Source organism: Cyrtonyx montezumae, unplaced genomic scaffold, assembly GCF_038088225.1.
Source record: "Cyrtonyx montezumae isolate F1298 unplaced genomic scaffold, pur_monq_1.0 scaffold_7, whole genome shotgun sequence".
Classification (NCBI taxonomy): domain Eukaryota; kingdom Metazoa; phylum Chordata; class Aves; order Galliformes; family Odontophoridae; genus Cyrtonyx; species Cyrtonyx montezumae.
The window spans coordinates 11,847,371-11,865,649 of record NW_027072078.1 but is presented as its reverse complement, the minus strand read 5'-3'; the positions used below and the strand labels follow the sequence as shown (position 1 = coordinate 11,865,649).

Here is an 18,279-nt window from a genome sequence, read left to right as displayed (position 1 = left end):
TCCAGATGTAGGAAGTGCATGACGAGCTCAGGCGAGACAGGTTTCCCATCTGACAGAAAATGTTCCTTTCTGTGGCTCCTACTAAGGCTGAAACATGAAGCAGAAGCATAGCCGAGTACTAAGCAGCACTAAGACCTACTACATGCTGCTTGGCTGCACTGTGATCTTCAGGCTGCCTCCAGCCCATCTAAGAAGCACATCCGCCACTGAATCACTCATAAAGAAAGGTTCCTTCTCAGAGAAACTGCATCACAGGTGAGACAGCACTAGCTGGTGAGGAATCAACTGAACAGGACCAGTTCCAACTCCTGTTCCTACACTGGAGCAGCTAGCACTGTCCCTATAGCCATAAATAAACCAGAGCTGCTCCCTGAAGTTGCTTTACTCTTGTCTTTGAAGGAGTGAGGTTAAGCTGCAAGAACATAATTAGATGGAGGAGCCTCACTGCACACCTTTTTATGATGTAGTTAATATCCTGCAGCACCATGAAAGAGCTATGAAGCTACAAAAATAACACTATCTGCTAAACCCCAATTTATCTGCTTTTTCTCTCAGTGCTGTATGAAAGAACAGCTCGCATCATCATTCTTAGTACAAGCTCTCACTCTTACGTCCCAGTTGCAGTGTCCAGAGAATGAATACACCATGAATACATCAGAGCAATTCAGCTGACAGCCCTCGTTAAAGTTTAGGTAAGGCAGATCATCCCAGGCAACAGGCTCAGGACAGAGGGCTCCTTTTTTAAACTTTACCAAACTACTTTTCCTTGTTTCTGTAGTAAGTGGATTTTTGAAGAAACAATGTATCGTGAAAAGACGGAATGGACAACCTAACTCAGAAAAATAATTTAAAATTTTTTACAATCTCAAGAATCTTATTTTGCAAAGGAGACATTTAAGTCCTTAATTCTAAGAAATTAATAATGCAACCCTGGAAGTTACCTTTCAGGAAGCTGCACACAAACACAGACCATTCGGAACATTTCAAAGGCATTTTGGAGCTACAGTAAGCTAGAGCCGTACACTTACCACCACGTTTCCTCCTGGCCCCTGACTCTGGACAGTTACCCCCATCCATTGGTCTTCTTTGCTCTCCATCCTTGGGTCAGCTGCAAAGGGTCACAATACAGATTCAAATACAGAACTTTTTTTCTCTGTAGGAGCTTCATACAGTACACGAGGCAGTCTACAGATGGCAGTGTCTCCATGTTCTATCACATTCCAGTGCAAGTAAGTGACACACAAACCCAGAGAAGCCACTGAGTGGAACAGCCAGTGGGAAGGGCCGCATCAGATCAGAAACGTCAGACAACTGCATGATCATAACAAATAATAAAAAGAAGACTTACTGTCTTCATCAAACACAACACGTGTGCAGCGTGTGTTTGGAGATGTGATGTCACAGCTGTACAGCCCTCCTGTTCTGTTGGCTTGCTGGGATGGAAAGGCCTTTTCCCGAGGAGCTCCAACCAGCAATCTGTAGGGAAAGACACACAACCTCAGGGGATCTGCAGGGGCAATATTAGAAAAGAGGAAGGCAGCAGAATCAGAAACTGCTTTTGTTCATGTTAAGAGGTCTGAAGTGCAAACGTTTAAGTCAGTACAACTGCTTTCACGCTCTCTTCTGCATGTGCACCAGTCCTCTGCCATCATCCCCCCCGAGTATTATCACAAAATAACCACAGACGTGTTTATTTGTAAATGAGAGTTCTCAGGCAAAACACTTTTTCTTCAGATATTTTTGAGAGTCGCACACACGCAAAGCACGGTCACCTCAACTTCCTAATGAAACCAGGATGCAGTAACAGCACCACGCTTTGCAGAAGAAATAAACAACAAACTGAGCTGAGGAAAACCAAGATTGGGAAAGCAGTGTGTAGATGGGTACAATACAGTGTGCACAACCTCCCTGTGCTTGCACACACCCATCAGCAGAAATCAATCAATAAATCTGAAAGAAGAGATCCAGTATGACGTTATCAAAGACAGGAAAGCCTTCAGTTTTTCTGCTGAGGCAGAAATCTTTCCACATACTTTATAACATCCATGGAGCAAAGCAAACTGCTGTACCTCAGAATGGGGTTTTTTGGTGTGTTTGTTTTTCATTAAAAACAAGGCCCACTTTTACTCACACCTAACATACACAGCCTGCTCATTTAAGATCAATTCACATTTCCATTATTAAGGAAACATTCACTGAATGTCACTGAAGTCATAAGACAAAACAAAATTGATGTCTTACGAGAAAACAGAACAGAAAGTTAAACGTGTACTGTGAAACGGTCATCTCTCACTTTTATACAAACGAACTTTCCATCATTTGCCCTCACAGAGGTAACCCCCCCCTCCCCCCCCCCCCGAACGGTGCAAGCTTCAGGTAAAATATTTGCTTTTGACTGATGCACGTATAAAAACAGGACAGGCAGCTTGGGCGGGTTTTAGTTTACAATATTTTTTTTTCCCCTACACATGCCTGGCATCTTTTTCAGTGTTTTTTTCTTTTCAGAAGCACAGCTGTTATCACAAGAGCCTTTAACCCAAACAAGCACGCTTTTATAAAAGCCGCTAACGACTTCATTCTCTGACTCTGGCACAGTGCACTGAACTCTCATCTCTGAACTCTTGCAAAGCAGTGGCTTCTGAGCTGTTCTAATGTAGGAATCGGTTCATTTTCCCCTCGGTTCTGTCATCCCCTACAGAAAGGTACAGCGTGAGGTTTGTTGTTGCTGTTACCACCGGCAACCAGAAATTTCAGAAAGTAGAGGCCCCAATTCCCTAACTCTCAGAAATTTTTCTGTTTCTGCTTCTTCAAAGTTTGGTCCAATTATACCCCGTTATTAAAACACAGGCCCACCAATTTCAAACTAAAATTCTAGTCTCAGAGCAAATGCATCAGTCCCGCTGCTTTACTAGTTAGCATTAGATTAATGATCGCTGTACCTTAATTACCTCTTGGAGAGGGTCCCGGCATCCACTGGCTGTAGAGAGGGCTGAGTGCAGCAATGCTGGGGCTCCAGCACCCTCCACACCTTGCTGCCATGCTGCCTTGCCCCTGCCAGAACAGCCAACAAAAACTTCCATCTCTTCAGCTGTACTGAGTGCCACTTAAGCCTCAGAAAAGGCATCAAAGCATCTTACTGACTTTCCCAATGACGATCACACCGGGTCACCGTGTACAAAGCCCTTCACACAGCCAAAGAACTCCAAGCAGGGAGAAGGCAGTGGCAACTCTGCCCTGGGGCCTCAGTGCTCAGCAAGCACTCCACGAGTCAGATAACAGCAGGAAGAAAGGCTGTCTCCTAGCTCAAATTAGCCTAACAGAGTTATTGAATCCAAAGCAAAATATACCAGAAACAGCTTTTCATTTCAACAAGCACCAGAGAGCATTAAGCAGTAGTGTACAGCTCTGAGGTCCTCTCTGCTCTCATCGGTGACTTGTGAAAGCACAGCAGCAGCTGTAACATCCCTCCTGGGAACTGAAAATGACAGTGGGAGCTAGGAGAGGTTCTGCTCACAACTGCCCGAACCCCCTTCAGTACTGTCTGTAGAACTCCCTGGCTGCTTCCAACAGGAGAGCTGCGGTTCTGATGAGACAAGTGCATCAGGAACAGAAAATATCCAAGCTCCTGCAGGTATCCCTCACTCTGCACTGAATTCCTTTCCTCACAGCCTGGAACTTTCCGAGGACAACATACAGTTTTCACAACATGCTTGAAAGCAGAACAGTTGTCGGCAATTCACTGCAGTATCTGAGGAACAGACACTAACTCGAAAGAAAAGCCTAAGGGAGGGAGAACACCTTGAACATTTTTGGCAGAAAACTCTCGTTCATCAAAGGAAGAGGCTTCCGTTGAGTAAGCTGCACTGTGATTTAAACAAACACAAAAATACTGTGGTCTGCACTGAGCTCCTTCATGCTTTAAATTCCTTTCTTTCCCACAATATCTTCTACCCCAAACGAAGCACCAGCCTTTACCATCTCTTCCTTAAAAGTATCAGCAACACATTACTAGTGCCAGCTCTGAGCATTAACAGCCTGGAGTAGAAATCAGTGGAAGTGTTTCCTGGGTAACCGACCATTAGCCATTTCCACAAATAGGCAGAATAAAATAGTCAGTGGTGTACGTAATTTCCAATTTTGCAACCTTCATTGAGCACAAATGTCCAATTTAATGTTGATATTCTCAGTAACAATAGTGCCACTGCACACTTTGCACTTTGTTGTCTTTTCAGACAGAGCCTATCAGCACGAGGGAGGTGAAGCTGGGAAGCCATGAAGCTGAATGCTGTACAACTTCTCCCACTCCCAGCTAGACAGAGGGGCTCCCCAAATCCCTTCCTCCTGCACTCTGCCTCACAGCGTTCCGTTCAGCTGATGAAGAAATGAAACTAACTGCCACGGGCTGATTAAGTTTGTACTATCAAGTCAGCAGTCACAGTGCCCAGACGCACACCGTGTGCCCAGCAGCTCCCGGTAGGGACAGCTCTCTCCATGCAGACATCTGCTCACAGCCCTCCACCAGGTCGGACCTTCAGCCACCTGCACAGCTTTGTCCGCCTGCATTATGTGGTCCAGTGAACCCCCCACACCACCTCGTCAGCTTCACTCTGCTCTCAAGGCAGAAACAGCAGGCAGGCACCCACTCTGGGGGAGCGGAGTGTTCCCAGGGCACTGCTCCTGCCCTCCCTCAACAAATCGTGGTCATAGAAGAACTTTCTCATTAGGTGTCAAGTGTCCAAGCTTTAGGAAAGCGTAGGCTAGGAACATCAAACCATACAGTGTACGGTTAATGGGACAGACTGTTTTTAATCCCAAGCAGTACCACCTCTGCTGTGGAGGGACACCAACAGGAGCAGGTTTCACACCGATAGCTAACTGAACTCCAGGCTGCTCTCTCCCTCTCTCCCCTCAAAGGGGAGGGGAGTATGAAAATATGATGGGAAGAAAAAAGTTCACAAATTGAGATAATAAAAGGGAAAAGAAAGAAAAAACAAGCAGAGGCCATATAGAAGCAAAAAGAGAAATCAGTTATCCTCTACTTCCCATCATCAAGCAATCTTCAGCCACCCCTTGGGAAACAAGGCCTCAATAATCCTGGCAGCTGTTTGGGAGGACGGACATGTTCTTAACAGGAACCTCTCCTTCCCTTTTCCCAGCTTGTATTGCTGTGACATAGAACATCCCTTCAGTCAGCTCAGACCACCTGCTGCCCACGGCAGCACACGGGGTTTGGGGGCAGCCTTCGTGCTGTGCCAGTACTGCTTATCCACAGACAAAGTGGGGAGGTACCAAGGCTGTCCCAGCACCACATGGGCTGCTATGCTCCATCCCAGCCAGAGCCAGCACAAGGACAGGAGCACCACACGTCCTAGCACAGAGCCCTTCCCGCTCAGGCAGTAATGGGAACTGGAGCTCAACCAAGGGAATGGGGTTCTGAAAAAGCCACTCCCAGCAAAACGCAGCCAGAAACCATGTCAGTGGGGAAACTGTTCACAGTGCTTTTAGCAGATACCCACTGGTACCAGGCTGTTAGGGACAGCTATTTTAAGTGACGGATGATTCTCCTCATCTGCTACTGCACTGCTACGTTTTCCTACTACCAGGGCAGAGCCATGGCCAAGCACACCATTCATCTCTGTTGCCCGGAGGCCTGGCGTTTAAAGGAGTGTGATTTTCATTTTATTAGCTCAGCCTTTTTCAGGAAGCAGATTACGATAGGGGCTGGGAAAAGAAGCCAAAAGCAGCATAAGGGCCAGAGCAAGCTACAAAGCAAAATGAACTACAAAGCTACCTGTTGTTCAGCAAAGGTCGCTTATTATTGACTTTCTGAAAGTCGCATGGAAAAGCAAACACTTTCCAATGCTTCCCCTCACAGCCAAGAGCTCAGTCTGTATGGATTTGAAATGGGTTTTGCAGATCTCATTTTCACTGGCAGATAGCATTTTTCCAAGTTCCTATTTCAAAATACAGCTCTCTGTTGAGTCCAGCATGTTCTTGCTGTAACTGGGAGATACACTGCTTTTTTTATTACTACTCTTTTTTCCATACAATCAAACAGCATGTGAAAACTGTGTCATTTGGTTTTTACTTCTCCCTTACTAACTGTATGTCTGCCCCAGATTTAAAAGAAAGAGCACCAGCTCAGGAATAGACCTGAGCATGAAGTGATACCAGAAAACAATTGTGTTACAATTAAACTGCGATAAAATTATTAAAGACACAGCATTAAAGGGATTTTAAACAGATTTTCTCTCACCGTGTCAGTCTCTGTTATAGCATAAAATCCTCTTACAGTAACGAGGTTTAACTCAAAAAGTGACAAATGTGTGCTCAAAGAACAGAGCTGAGGCCCCTGCTCTCAGCCACCCTGTCCATGCCAACATTACCACCCTCAGCCCCTTCACGTGTGGGCAGCTGTGAGGCACGGGGGATGTGCCTGCAAGCAGTCCCAGGCAAATGCATGTACAAAAAGAGTTAATTTCCCATCCCAGCCAACTGCTGCTGTTCCAAACACCTTTATCTTCCCCACGCTGGGCATGCTCACACTACAGCTCCAGTGACCAACACTAAGGAGTTGCTGTCTTCTGCAACACACAATTTCAGAATACAGATTTAAATGTCACCTTACTTACAAGGCTGGTCTTGGTACCCCACAATATGTGCCGACTCCATTTGGACTCATAAAAATGAAACGTCTAGGTCCATGTTTTAGACAACAAACAATGAATTAAAGCACAGAAGCAGCTGCTCGCAGTTCTTTTTCTAAGAGGTAACCTGGCAGAGCAGCACTGCAGGCAGTGTGTGAAGGCAGTGCTTGCTGGACTAACCACCAGAACAGGCATAGTGTATGGTCCATCAGCATGCCAAAGCCATTATAAAAAGAAAAAAAACCGCAGGAGTTTTAATACAGCACAGAACAGGTATTTAGGTTGAGATGTCATTCCTCTGTTTCTTTCACTTTCATACGGGATCATGAAAGCTCAGCACAAAGGACAGACACCTTGTCATCCCTACAGGAGGAGCAGCCACCCCTGTGCCAACCAACCGGAGCCATCTCCTGCAGCAGCCCAACTGCTCTGAGACACTGCTCCCCCTCCCCCTGAGCCACCACCTTCCACTGCTCCCTCCTAACTACAGGGAGAAACAAGGCAGGACAAGACCTTCGCATGGGACACGCAGCACAGGCTCTCCCCATTCTGATGAGGCACAACAGCCATCCCAAGAACACCCCCCCCTCCCCCCCACATTCTCTGCAGCCCGGCATGCATCCCAGCAGGCACACACCCCATTTTACAGCCTCCCCTCACACATCTTTTCATTTCCCACCACTCCTTACATTCTCTCTGGTGCAAAACCTGCAATTATTTCCTTCAGGAACCTCTAGCACTCCGTTTTCCTGCCAGCAGCAAGTTGTGCACCTAGCACTTCAGTGCGGACTGGGGCTGGATCTGACCTGGCCATCATTCTCCTGGGATGTGCAGGAACACAGGGTGGCTAAGAAGAAACCCAACTCTTCAGCTACATTCAGGAGCCAGCCTGTTTTGTTACCAAACATTTCTCTAGCAGAAAAACAAGCTGAATGAAAAATTTACAGGTCTTACACATATTGTTAGTAGCTGCTACAGCAGTCGGTTGTGTATGAAATAAGAAAAACGTAGTCTTGTAGCATCTCAACCAAGAAAACAATGTGTTTCTCACTTACGGCTCGCTTCACACTACACAATCACATCTGAGTCATGCTCTGCTCTCATACACACCGCCAGACACAGCCACGAGCACAGATCAAACTGCCAACCGTATTCAGCAGCACCAGTGGCCGGCTGACCAGCCCATGACTCCCCTACACACATCGTGTGGAAAGAGCTATGAGAACAGAGGGACCCAGGCAAATCAATTACACATAGGATCACGTTTGCTACCAGCAACAGCTGGCTGCCACCTCCAAGCACTTCCAGGACAAATATGCCTCTCCCTCAGACCTTTGACCCATGCACGTACTGCTGAGCAAACAACCTCTGGTGTTACAGGCATGAGCTGTTGCCAGAACATTTTCAATCTTGCTGTACTTTATATGTTAGAGATGTATTTTATAGGGCTACTTATGAGGAGGGAATCAATGCCAGCCAAACCAGGCAGAAGCTAAACGCATTTACCTCCATTTGAAAAATCTCCTTGGCCATCTTCACTAAAAAGGAACTGCTGTCAGAAATCCTGCATTCCTATGGACACATCAGCGTTAGTTGGTGATTTCACTGAACAAAATGCTGATGGTTCCTATTTGCTGTTCCTTGCATCTCCAGGATCCCCAAAGATCTCTGAAAGGGAAAAACAAACGTGAAGAACACAGCTGAACAGCAGCCTACAAACTCATGCGCTGACAGCGACGTCCACACGCGTGGCCTGTCTGTATGCTGCAGAGTGCATCCACACAGGGAGCATCCTGTGAGCACCTCACTGCTATCCATGACCCTGGGCAACTTCTCCCTTCCCAGCGCAGACACAACATCCTCATGCACGCTATTACTGCGGCTTAAAGGAAATCAATATTAGGAAATGACATATTTTTAGATGCAGTTCTGAACCAGGAAGAGAGAAAAACAGCCAATGCTCCAGCAAAGCCAAAGCTGGCCAGTCCTTACGACCAAACATCCCAAAAATAAATCACCCGTTAGAACCAGCACTTCAAACCTTCTACTGTCATTTCAAAGCCATAAAAATCTCACTCCACGAAGCAATACACCTGGACTGCTCTTTAAACTAAAACAAGGTAGCTACAGTTCTCTCTCTTCCAAGCAATAGTTCTCAAATTCACAGAACTGCCCTAACACACATCATGCTCTCAGTCAAGAGAAGTCCATCTCACCAAGGATACAATACATCTGATGCCAAAATCAACAAGGGAACTTTAGTAACTGCTGTTCAGTCCACTTCTTTTTAATATACTGAATAATTCACTCAAAAACGGAAGAGAAACTTTCTTCCCCGCATTCAAGTTTGCTTCTCTAGGTTATACTCTCCTGACATTACTTTCAAAGCAGCAACTTGCTTTTATATCTCTATCAACAACACCCATAACTGAATTATTCAGCGCTTCCAGACCATTCTGGATATCAATTCATTCAGACATTCCTTTTACTGTAACCTGCACTGTCTTATACCAGGATAAGGTGCTGATAACATTTCACAGGACAGATTATTACTTGGGCCCTATCTGCAGGGCACGTCCCCACAACATGTTATTCTTTCAGCTCAGGCTAGACAGCACCAGCCACCCCAGGCAAGCTGTGAAACAGACACTGATTTTGAATGGAAACTCTTCTGAAATGAATAAGGTATCTTCTATAAAAAATGTAGATCACATTCCTTACAAAACCAACAGCTGCTCTGGTACGTGGGAAGAAGATTTTGGGTCGAGTTCAGCACAGAACAAGAACGGCCTATTCTGATTGTGGACAATTTGCTGCTGCAATATGCCAGGCAACCCAATAAACTAATATGGGAAATGTTCTCCTTTACTGTGTGGATAATTCAGACAGCAACAAATCAGACCGGTGAAACCATTCTTCCCCGCTTGCTGTCCTTCACGAGAAAACATTTATGAGAAGCCAAGCTACCTGTCTCACTGCACAAGTTTACCTTTGCTATTGGTAATTGAACATCGCAGCATTAGTAACACGTACCACATGGAAAATGGCACTTGTTTCAGCTAGCACCATAACACTGATTTTCTCCAGTTAAAGGAACAGTAAACAACACTGTAAATTGCACTGATATTTTTGGATGAAAGAGCCAATATAACTGCAGAATATTTACTAAAAGGCAGTCAACAGTAAAGAGACTCCTAAGAAGCTTAGATATTAAAAACTGTTAAATGTCAAAGCTTAATTGGATAGTTCCACTACAAAGATTTACATTAGTCTCATGCAGGTACAGACCAGCTCCATCGAATAGCCCACGTACAGATGGACGTGGTTAGGCAATGCTTTCAAAGACATTACAACACAGAATATTCATTATCTCCTGCCAAGACACAAGATATTTTTCTACTTGACCCTAACAAAAAAGGCACGAACTAGGACTACAGATGTGAATTAGTTCTAATAGCAGACAATGCAGCACGCACAGCCTCACATCCAGACACAGATCCATAGCAGAAGGGAGGGTTGCCTTACAGCTTATCCTTAAAGTGTATGCCAGCTTAAGGAGTCCTCCTCACCCCTGAGGTAGGCAGCACAAGAGTGAAACTGCTACAGAGCCCGTCACACACCTTCTGACAGTGATTCTGGCAGGGCTGCCTCTGCTTGCCACTACCGGTACACCCCATCTCCACTGCTCTCCAGGCCTTGGGAAATTTGGAAAATGAAGACAAACCTAAGGAAACCACACTCTCAAATAAAAACACTAAATTTTAAGATTCCAGCTCACAGATAGTTGAACTACACAGGGCTCCTTTAAATGCCCCTGTTCAAGAAAGACTCCTGGGAAGCCTATCCCAGCCCCTGGTGCTTGGGAACACAGCAGCACACAAATGCAAGCCTTGTGTCATGCACGCTGCATTCTTCATGCTTGAATGGCACATTCTTACTCCCTGCATCTTGGCCAATATTCTCCACGTCCTTTGCCTCCCACCCTTCTGTGGCAGGTGGGTTTATATTTGAGATCTGAAGAACACCACGAACCTTCCTGTGTTTCCAAACAGGGGTGCACGTCAAAGAGGGGTACAAAAATGACTTCTTACCCAAACATCTTCCAGTATTTATAACAACATAACATACTACATATCCATTTCATGACAGAATATTTCATGGACAGTTTCACCAAAGGCTGTCAGTCAGACGTGCAACAAGGTATGTCTGCTCTGCCCATCTGTGTGCTTCCATCAGCTCGTCTGAGAAGCACAGCAGTGAGGTATTCACTCAGCAATCCCCTGCCCAGCTTTGAGACGAGCCTCAGCAGCACACCCTCAGCCTCTCTGCTCAAGGTGGAGATAGATCTCTGCCTCCTCAGTTACCATTCACATTTCTGGAGTCATAAGGCATAAGCCAAAGCACTTGTGAGTCTGCATCGCCTGTGTCAGCCTCACTGTGGTGAGGCTGAGCCTGCAGTGCCAACGGAAAAGGACTCTGGCATATCCTCCTGGTACAGCCTTTGCAGAGCTGCCCTCTCAGAAGCCACTGTCACCGCACAGCCCGTGCCTGGGAGCAGACTCGCCAACACAGCCACCTGAACACATCTGCCTCCCAGTACGCTGTGCTGGCACAGCTCCGCCTCCGCCTGCAGCACACTGCGGCGACAACAGGAGACCAACAAACACACACAAACATGCCATAACCGGAAACCAGGTGCTGCAGACACAACTTACAACAGGCTTGCTTTTGCTGTTCAGGAAACGTGCTTTGCCACTACAACAAAGAACTCGCCCTGGCCAGCCCAACGTGCTCTGTAGGCAGCTGTGCTGGCCGGGAGCTCCTGTGCCCCACGGCCCTGCCCAAGCAGGAAGGAGCCAGCCCCATGTAGCCAGCTCTCCTGACAGCATTCCCATTACTGACTTTACTTTTTTAGAGTCACAGATAAAAAGCCCTGGGAAACAGTTCAACAGCTGATAGCAGCGGATAAGCCAGAGGAAGCACACTGCTGGGCTCCTCAGTCCCGTTTGCAGCAGTCTCCTTGCCTTGAATTCTCTCTGCTTGAGGTTTCATCTGCACAAGTCTGTACCAGCTACTGATTTAAGTGCTAAGTTCTTACATCTAGAGTCAGATTCAAATAAATTGGTACTTGTAAAACCAAGCTTATAGCAAATTTAAGCCAAACTAAAATACATCTGGCTTAAGGCAAAAAAACCAAACAACATCCAAAGCACTGCCCTTTCTCTACACTGACACAGTGGTTAAATTAGTGCAGCTTTCTAGTGTGCTGGAACGGGAGTCAGACAGTGACAACTATACCCATAGAGTCTCCAATCACTCACACACCTGCCCACAAAATCTATCAGTTGTATTTCTGCCAGAGGTAACCCAGACTAACTCAGCACAGGAGGAAAAGCTTTCTGCAGCTTTATTCTACCTACAGCAGCCTGACCTAGTGGGGGGCAACCCACAGCAGGGGCCTGGATCTGGATGGGCTTTACAGTCCCTTCCAAAGCAGACCGTTCTGTGGTTCTATGACTCAATTACACATTCTTCCCTCTTATCTAATGTAAACAGCAAAACTGTTTTGTTTATGTGCTGTATAAGTTCAATGTATCTCCTCTAAACTCTTTCCCTTACTACTCCAGGGGAACTTTATGAGTTCTCCTCTTCCCTAGCTTCACTCGATCCTCACTTTTGCATAGGACACCCATCTAGAATACAACATGAAACTGTTCTACTACCACAAATAAAGTAACAAGCATGCTAAGTAGGTTATCCAAGAACAGCTTTCATAGGTAAAAAGAGGAACACATCCAAAAAAAGAAATTCACAGAGCAACAAGACAGCAAGAACATGGTCTGGAGAGAAAAAAAAGGACATCTAATTGCAAGCCAATTTTTTTTTTTTTTACATCAATAATAGCTTTAAAGATTATCTTTGTTAAGGTCTCTAAATCCTGAAAGGGCAAACGCACTGCTATGAATTCAGCTCACCTGAACTTTGAATTACTTGGTAACAGCTCTGCAAGCAGAAATTTCCATTTTCCGCTGCAGATGATCATAATCCAGCCCTCTTCTGCTGCTAGAGCAGGGAGCACAGGCCCCCTGACAACACAGAAACACTGGCTGAACGCCACTGAGGATGCACTGCAGCAGCAGTACAGCAATGTCAGCAGCTAGCTGACCAAAGGCAACTCTGTTTTATATCGATAGAACACCTCACAGTAGAGAGATGCAATATCAGCAGAAGCTGCCAAAAGTAAAAATTCCAATAAGCAATCCTTTAGGTTCTATAGATCCTAATGGTCATCACGGACTTGGCACAAAATGCCTACCCACTGCTTCTCTTCTGAAGAGGAGGTCCTGAATGCTGACTGCCATGGTCTCATCCTCATTCTTTCCTTAAGCAATAAGAAGCCTACATTAATTCAGCTTCATTTCTGTATTCAAAGTAATACCAGAACTGATTGCGAGTTACATGCAGATATAGGTGTTCTTAGGATTTGTGTTCTAATCCAAGAGATCAGCTTAAATCGTTGTGAATCATACCCAAAAGGACTGAAAAGGACCACCTCACACACTGAATGTATACACATTCACATTTTATATAACACGACATACGCACACATATATAAAATTAAGAATAAATTAGTACTAGGTAGCTGACAATATTTATAATAAGAACATAGAACTTTACAGTAGCTAACATATAACTGGCACACATAGATACCCTCGTGTTCTCCATCACCACCTAACGAAGCTTTAACTCCCATAGCTATACAGTCCATAAGCTGCAGACCACAGGGCACAGCTGTCATACCACCACCGCCACCGATCAGGAGTATAGCTCCATAACTTTGTCACACTGAGGTTCACAACAGAGCAATCTCCCTCAAAGCATGAAGCCCAGCTCCCTGGGAACTCCATTAGTGCTCCTGCTTCCTGATTCAGCGTGCTTGACAATGGACCAGAACTGTGCACAGAAATCCAGGCAGGCTGCCCTCGGTCCACCTAACAGTAACATTAATGCTTCCTTAACATGTTTCAAGACTGCATTCAGCTCTCTTTCATGCCCACAAGCCATTAGCAGTCCACTTTCAATTACTGTTAATTAATAAAGTTTTTTCTCCTCTTCACCCAACGAACTCAAACTTTTCTCACTTGAAAATATTCACACAGAATAACAAAACACTGTTACCAGTACCCAACCTTCTACAAAGTATCCTTTACAAATAAATTTGATGCATTTCTTGAACAGCCACCTACCTGTGCCACTGGGAGTTAAGTAATTGCTAATTAGCAAATACAGCATTCGTATCTAACATTGACAAACACAGAAATTGCCATTCAAAGGTAATGTGTAAGCCACAATCTTCTGTTACTAGGAAAAAAGTGACCAGAAGCAAACACCATGTTTAAAAGCAGGCTATTTCAGCTGCACCTTCGTGTGTCACTGTTAAAGACATTTTCTACTCCTCTTTATACTAAGGTATTTCATAATGCTTAACGCGGATGTATCTGGTTGAGGCAGAAGAGAAAGCAATCTCATTTAAGAATCACCTTAAGTGAGCTGATATGAAAAATGAAGGGTCTATAGCTTGCTATACAGACTAAAATATCCCTTCAACAAAACTCATGTATTTTGCCATTTCTCATTGGTTTTCTCAAGGACTTAATGATCTAGCATACAACAGCTGTACCTGCATACAACATCATGACGCTGTACAGAGTGGCTGGGGTCAGCAGGGGATTTTGGGATCAGGGTTCCCTTCAAGGTAAGATTCCTAGCATCAGTTAAGTTCCAATGATGAGACAGGGTTTGTGCATTTTGGTAACAACTAACTAAATATAACCGAGTTTTAAAGGTAGCACCCAATGGAGAAGATAGGATGAAACAACACTTCTCTTTGTCACAAGAGAACTACACATACAAAATGCTTCAGCAGTAGAGGTAGGACAAAGACACAGCTGGGAATGGTGGTACTGCACCCTGCAGGCAAGCATGAAGCTCCTGCTGCTGCAAGTAATGGGCAGTGTGCAGGGACCAGACAGCCTCCAGTACAAGACTTCAACAGGATCTCCATTCCTTCACCTCTCACCTTCACCAGTTACCTGGAAAGCAGACACAGCCTGCTCCGCCTACAAAGAGCCGAGCCTTCCACCAACCAGCATCCACGGAGCACGCCAAACGAGTTGGTCAATATTGCAGCAACTCATTTTTATCTGAGCTTTTACAAAGATGCAACCTAATGTAGTAGCCTTTGCTCCACTGCAACTCCACATGTTCCACAAGGTACAACACAGTGAGCTGAGCATACCTCAACCACCGTGAAAGACAGTTACAACTCAGCACATCAGGAGACACACAAAAAATGCTCAAAGCAACCATGACGTGTCTGTGCTACATAAAAGAACCAAACTTGGGTTTCCCAAGCAGCTTTCCTGGGTAGCAGTCCAACTCTTCACACTAAAAATCATGCAAAGACTTTAAAAACCAAGACACTGCATACTCAGAACCATGCATCATCACAAAACAGTTTCTCCATTCACGTTTTGTCTCTACCCAAGATCCCTGCTAGCCATGAAGGCCGAGATTCAGCACGCCGTGCCAAGCAGCATCTGACTGTCCATCCCACACTGCCTGAGGAAGTACTGTGCACACAATGCACAACTTTCATGCTTGTAACCTCTGAGGCATTCCAGTCCAACACTGCAGTCTAGCTCCAACACTGTGACTTCTGCTAATTGGCCTTGCATGTTCTGACACACTCATTCTATCAGCATTTGATAACACAATGGCAAACTAACGAGCTTCAGACACCGCTTTCACAGCGGAACTAAACAAGACCAGCACGCACATAATCCTGTCAAGAATTAAGATAAGGGCCTCTGAGAAGTAACTCACAAAGCTGTATTCAGTCCTCAGGATGTACAGTTGGGTCCCTGAGTACCAGAGAGAAGGTGGAAACCATGATTCATGCCTCTTTACACACTGTAATTCCTATTAAACCACACAGAACACAAGTCTGAACAAAGCTGGTGCAAAGCGCTTTTAACTAAGCTTACCAGCTAACTTCATCGTGGATGACTGCTGCCCAGTGTCTTGCACGCCCTATCCACGCTGCAAACACATCTTCTTCATTTGCCATTAAAGCCAAATGTTTGGAGAAGTCTGCTTCATGGCAGTACCTTACAGGAGATGCACTCCGTGAAGTATCAGCAGGACAGGTGACTGCCCAGGTGCAGCCACCACGAGGTGCGGAGCCCCAGCCCTCCTCAGGACGCACAAAGGACCTTCGTTTACTCTCAGGACTTAAGGAAGGCTCGCCCGTGCCCCGGGCACGATCGCCCAGCGTTGGGGGCTGCGCGCTAGCTGGGGGGATATACGGCCGAGGGGGGGGGGGTTCCGCCCGAGCTCTCGGACGTGCCCGCGGCGGTTCGGAGCGGGGGGCACGGCCGCAGGTCCCCACCGCTCGGCGGCGCAGCCCGCCACGGACGGCAGCCGGAGACTCCGGCTCAGAATCCTCCCGTCCCGCCCCGGCTCGCCCCCCGACGCCCCCGGGCGCCCCCCGGCAGGTGCTGCCCCCCCCCCCCGCCGCCCGGTGGGAGCCCAGACGCGACGCTCCGCCAGCGGCAGCCCCGGCGGCGGAAGGAGGGCCCGGCGGCACTTACAGCCGTTTCTCCTGCGGCTGCAGCTGCCGGTGCATGGCCAGCGAGAAGCCGAAGAGGCTGCCCGGCTCCCCGCGCCGGCCGATCACGTTCTCCGTGTCCAGGTTGAAGGCGCCGGCCAGCCCGGGCAGCAGGGGCAGGTAGAGGAGGAGCGCGGCCGCCATCTGCTCCTGCCGGCACGGGAACCTGCCGCCCAGCGCCGCCGCTCCCTCCGCGCGCCCGTCGTGCCGCAACCGATCCCGCCCCGCCCCGCCCCCGGGGCCGCGGGCGGCCCGGCCCCCGAGGAGCGGCAATCCGCCGCGCTCCTCGCGCTCCCCGCGGCGGAGCCGCTGCAAAATGTCGGGCGGGCGGGGCTGCGACGGAACGCGAGCGCGGGTGCAGGGGCGGCGGCGGCGGCCGGGTGGGGCTGCGGGCAGTGCCGCGGCGGCGGCCGCGTGCGTCGCACCTTGCCGGGGCGCGCCGCGCTCTGCGCTCCCCCAACGCGTGCGGAAGGGAAGCTGCGCAGGCGGCTCGCTCGTTCCTCCAACATATTTCCTATCCTTAAACAGATTTTTTAGCCGTACCGTTTGAAAACGGTATTTTCCCCTTCCTCGCACTCTTAACTGGAAAGCAGAGCTGCGCCTTAGGGAAGCGAACGAGGCTTTAACACCTCACGAGTGCCAGCAGCAGAACAATGCTCGTCTGAGAAGGATCTGAGAATTTAATGATCAATGGTCTGAGAAGGGAGAAGCTCCTCTTCCCACAAGAGGCTCCAGAAAAGAGGGATAAAGAAAGGAAAAAAAGAGCAATAGTGCTCTCACATGCCGGTATTCCAAATAATTTCTGCTCTAACACTGCTACGCTCCCTGGGAGTTAATCCATCTCCTTTCTCCGGAGCAATTACTCTAGAGTAACTCCGTGTATAGAGAAGTCTTTGGCTCAGGACCAAAACACACAATCAAAAGAGCAGAAAACAAACCAGAAATGTTTTGTTTACACATCAGATGCACACGATGTTCAATGAGACTCCCTGCTAGTTACTGCTAACAGGAACCGTCCCTGCACACTCCTCATTCCTCCCTCTCAGCTTTAATCCCACACACCCCATTGCTGCACAGGCACAGCTGTGGCAGAAGCACTGCCCGAGGTTTAGCTGCAGGCACAGAGAAGGAAGGTTGCAGACTAACGACAACAAAGCAGGCTTACTGCAATCCCCAGACTTCACAGTCATTAGCAAAGATCTGAAAACAAGTATTTTGAAATAGTGTTGATGTCTGTACAGAGATCTGAGCAGTGTGCCCTTTGGGACTGCTTAAACATGTGCTTTTAATACTTGAACAAGTGCCTATAGCTACTGTACAGTAATACTTGTGCTCAGTAACTGCTGTTAGGAGTCACAGAGCACTGCCATCTTAACTGTGCACCACCAAACACCATCTGAACAATGCCAGCAGGAACTGCTGACTGCTCCCTCTCCCCACCAGCACTGCCCAGGCACGTTTCTCTGCTTTGTTACCCACAGACTTCACTGAGGGGAAGCAGTTCTACACTCCAGAGGCAGCACACGATTACAGTAAAGCCCATCTCAAATGACCGCAGCAGGAACAAGAATGGACTGTACACAAACAGCTTGGAGTTAGCTCGGATGGTCTCTTGCCATTCTGTACTACTGTAACGTGTTCTATGTGAGGAGGGGGGGGGGCAGGGGGGAGTCTGAAACAAAAATCTATTTCCTTCCTTCACTCTTCCTCCAAAAGCCCCGCAGTGTGAGTTATCTATAACCCACACACCTCAGCAATCTACTCCTTCACCACCTATGGGTAAAGGGGCAGCAAGGCTAGCCACAGCAGCCAGTCAGGCAGTCCCTCTGCTGTGCGTAACTTGGCTGCTCTAAGAAAGGCCATGGTCAGATCAAAGCAGCATTTCTTTTTAATCACAAATACTTTACCTTAGCCAAGCATTCAAGCTGGCTGCCTATTATTGGTGTGCTGATTCTCAGCCTG

General features: G+C 47.2%; 1 protein-coding gene across 2 annotated transcripts in view; it reads right to left on the bottom strand.

Moving 5' to 3' along the window:
* Positions 1-16,514, bottom strand: part of ITGA6 (integrin subunit alpha 6) — a 36,509-nt gene extending 19,995 nt beyond the window's left edge. The window contains exons 1-3 of one of the 2 annotated variants that reach the window (XM_065751162.1): positions 16,301-16,514; positions 1,349-1,476; positions 1,029-1,108 (exon numbers count right to left, since the gene is read on the bottom strand). In XM_065751162.1, coding sequence (XP_065607234.1) covers positions 1,029-1,108; positions 1,349-1,476; positions 16,301-16,461 — 369 coding nt within the window. In that variant the 5' untranslated portion in view covers positions 16,462-16,514. The remainder of the gene's footprint in view (positions 1-1,028; positions 1,109-1,348; positions 1,477-16,300) is intronic. The other variant, XM_065751161.1, reaches the window with a different exon arrangement.
* Between the last annotated feature and the right edge of the window lie 1,765 nt (positions 16,515-18,279).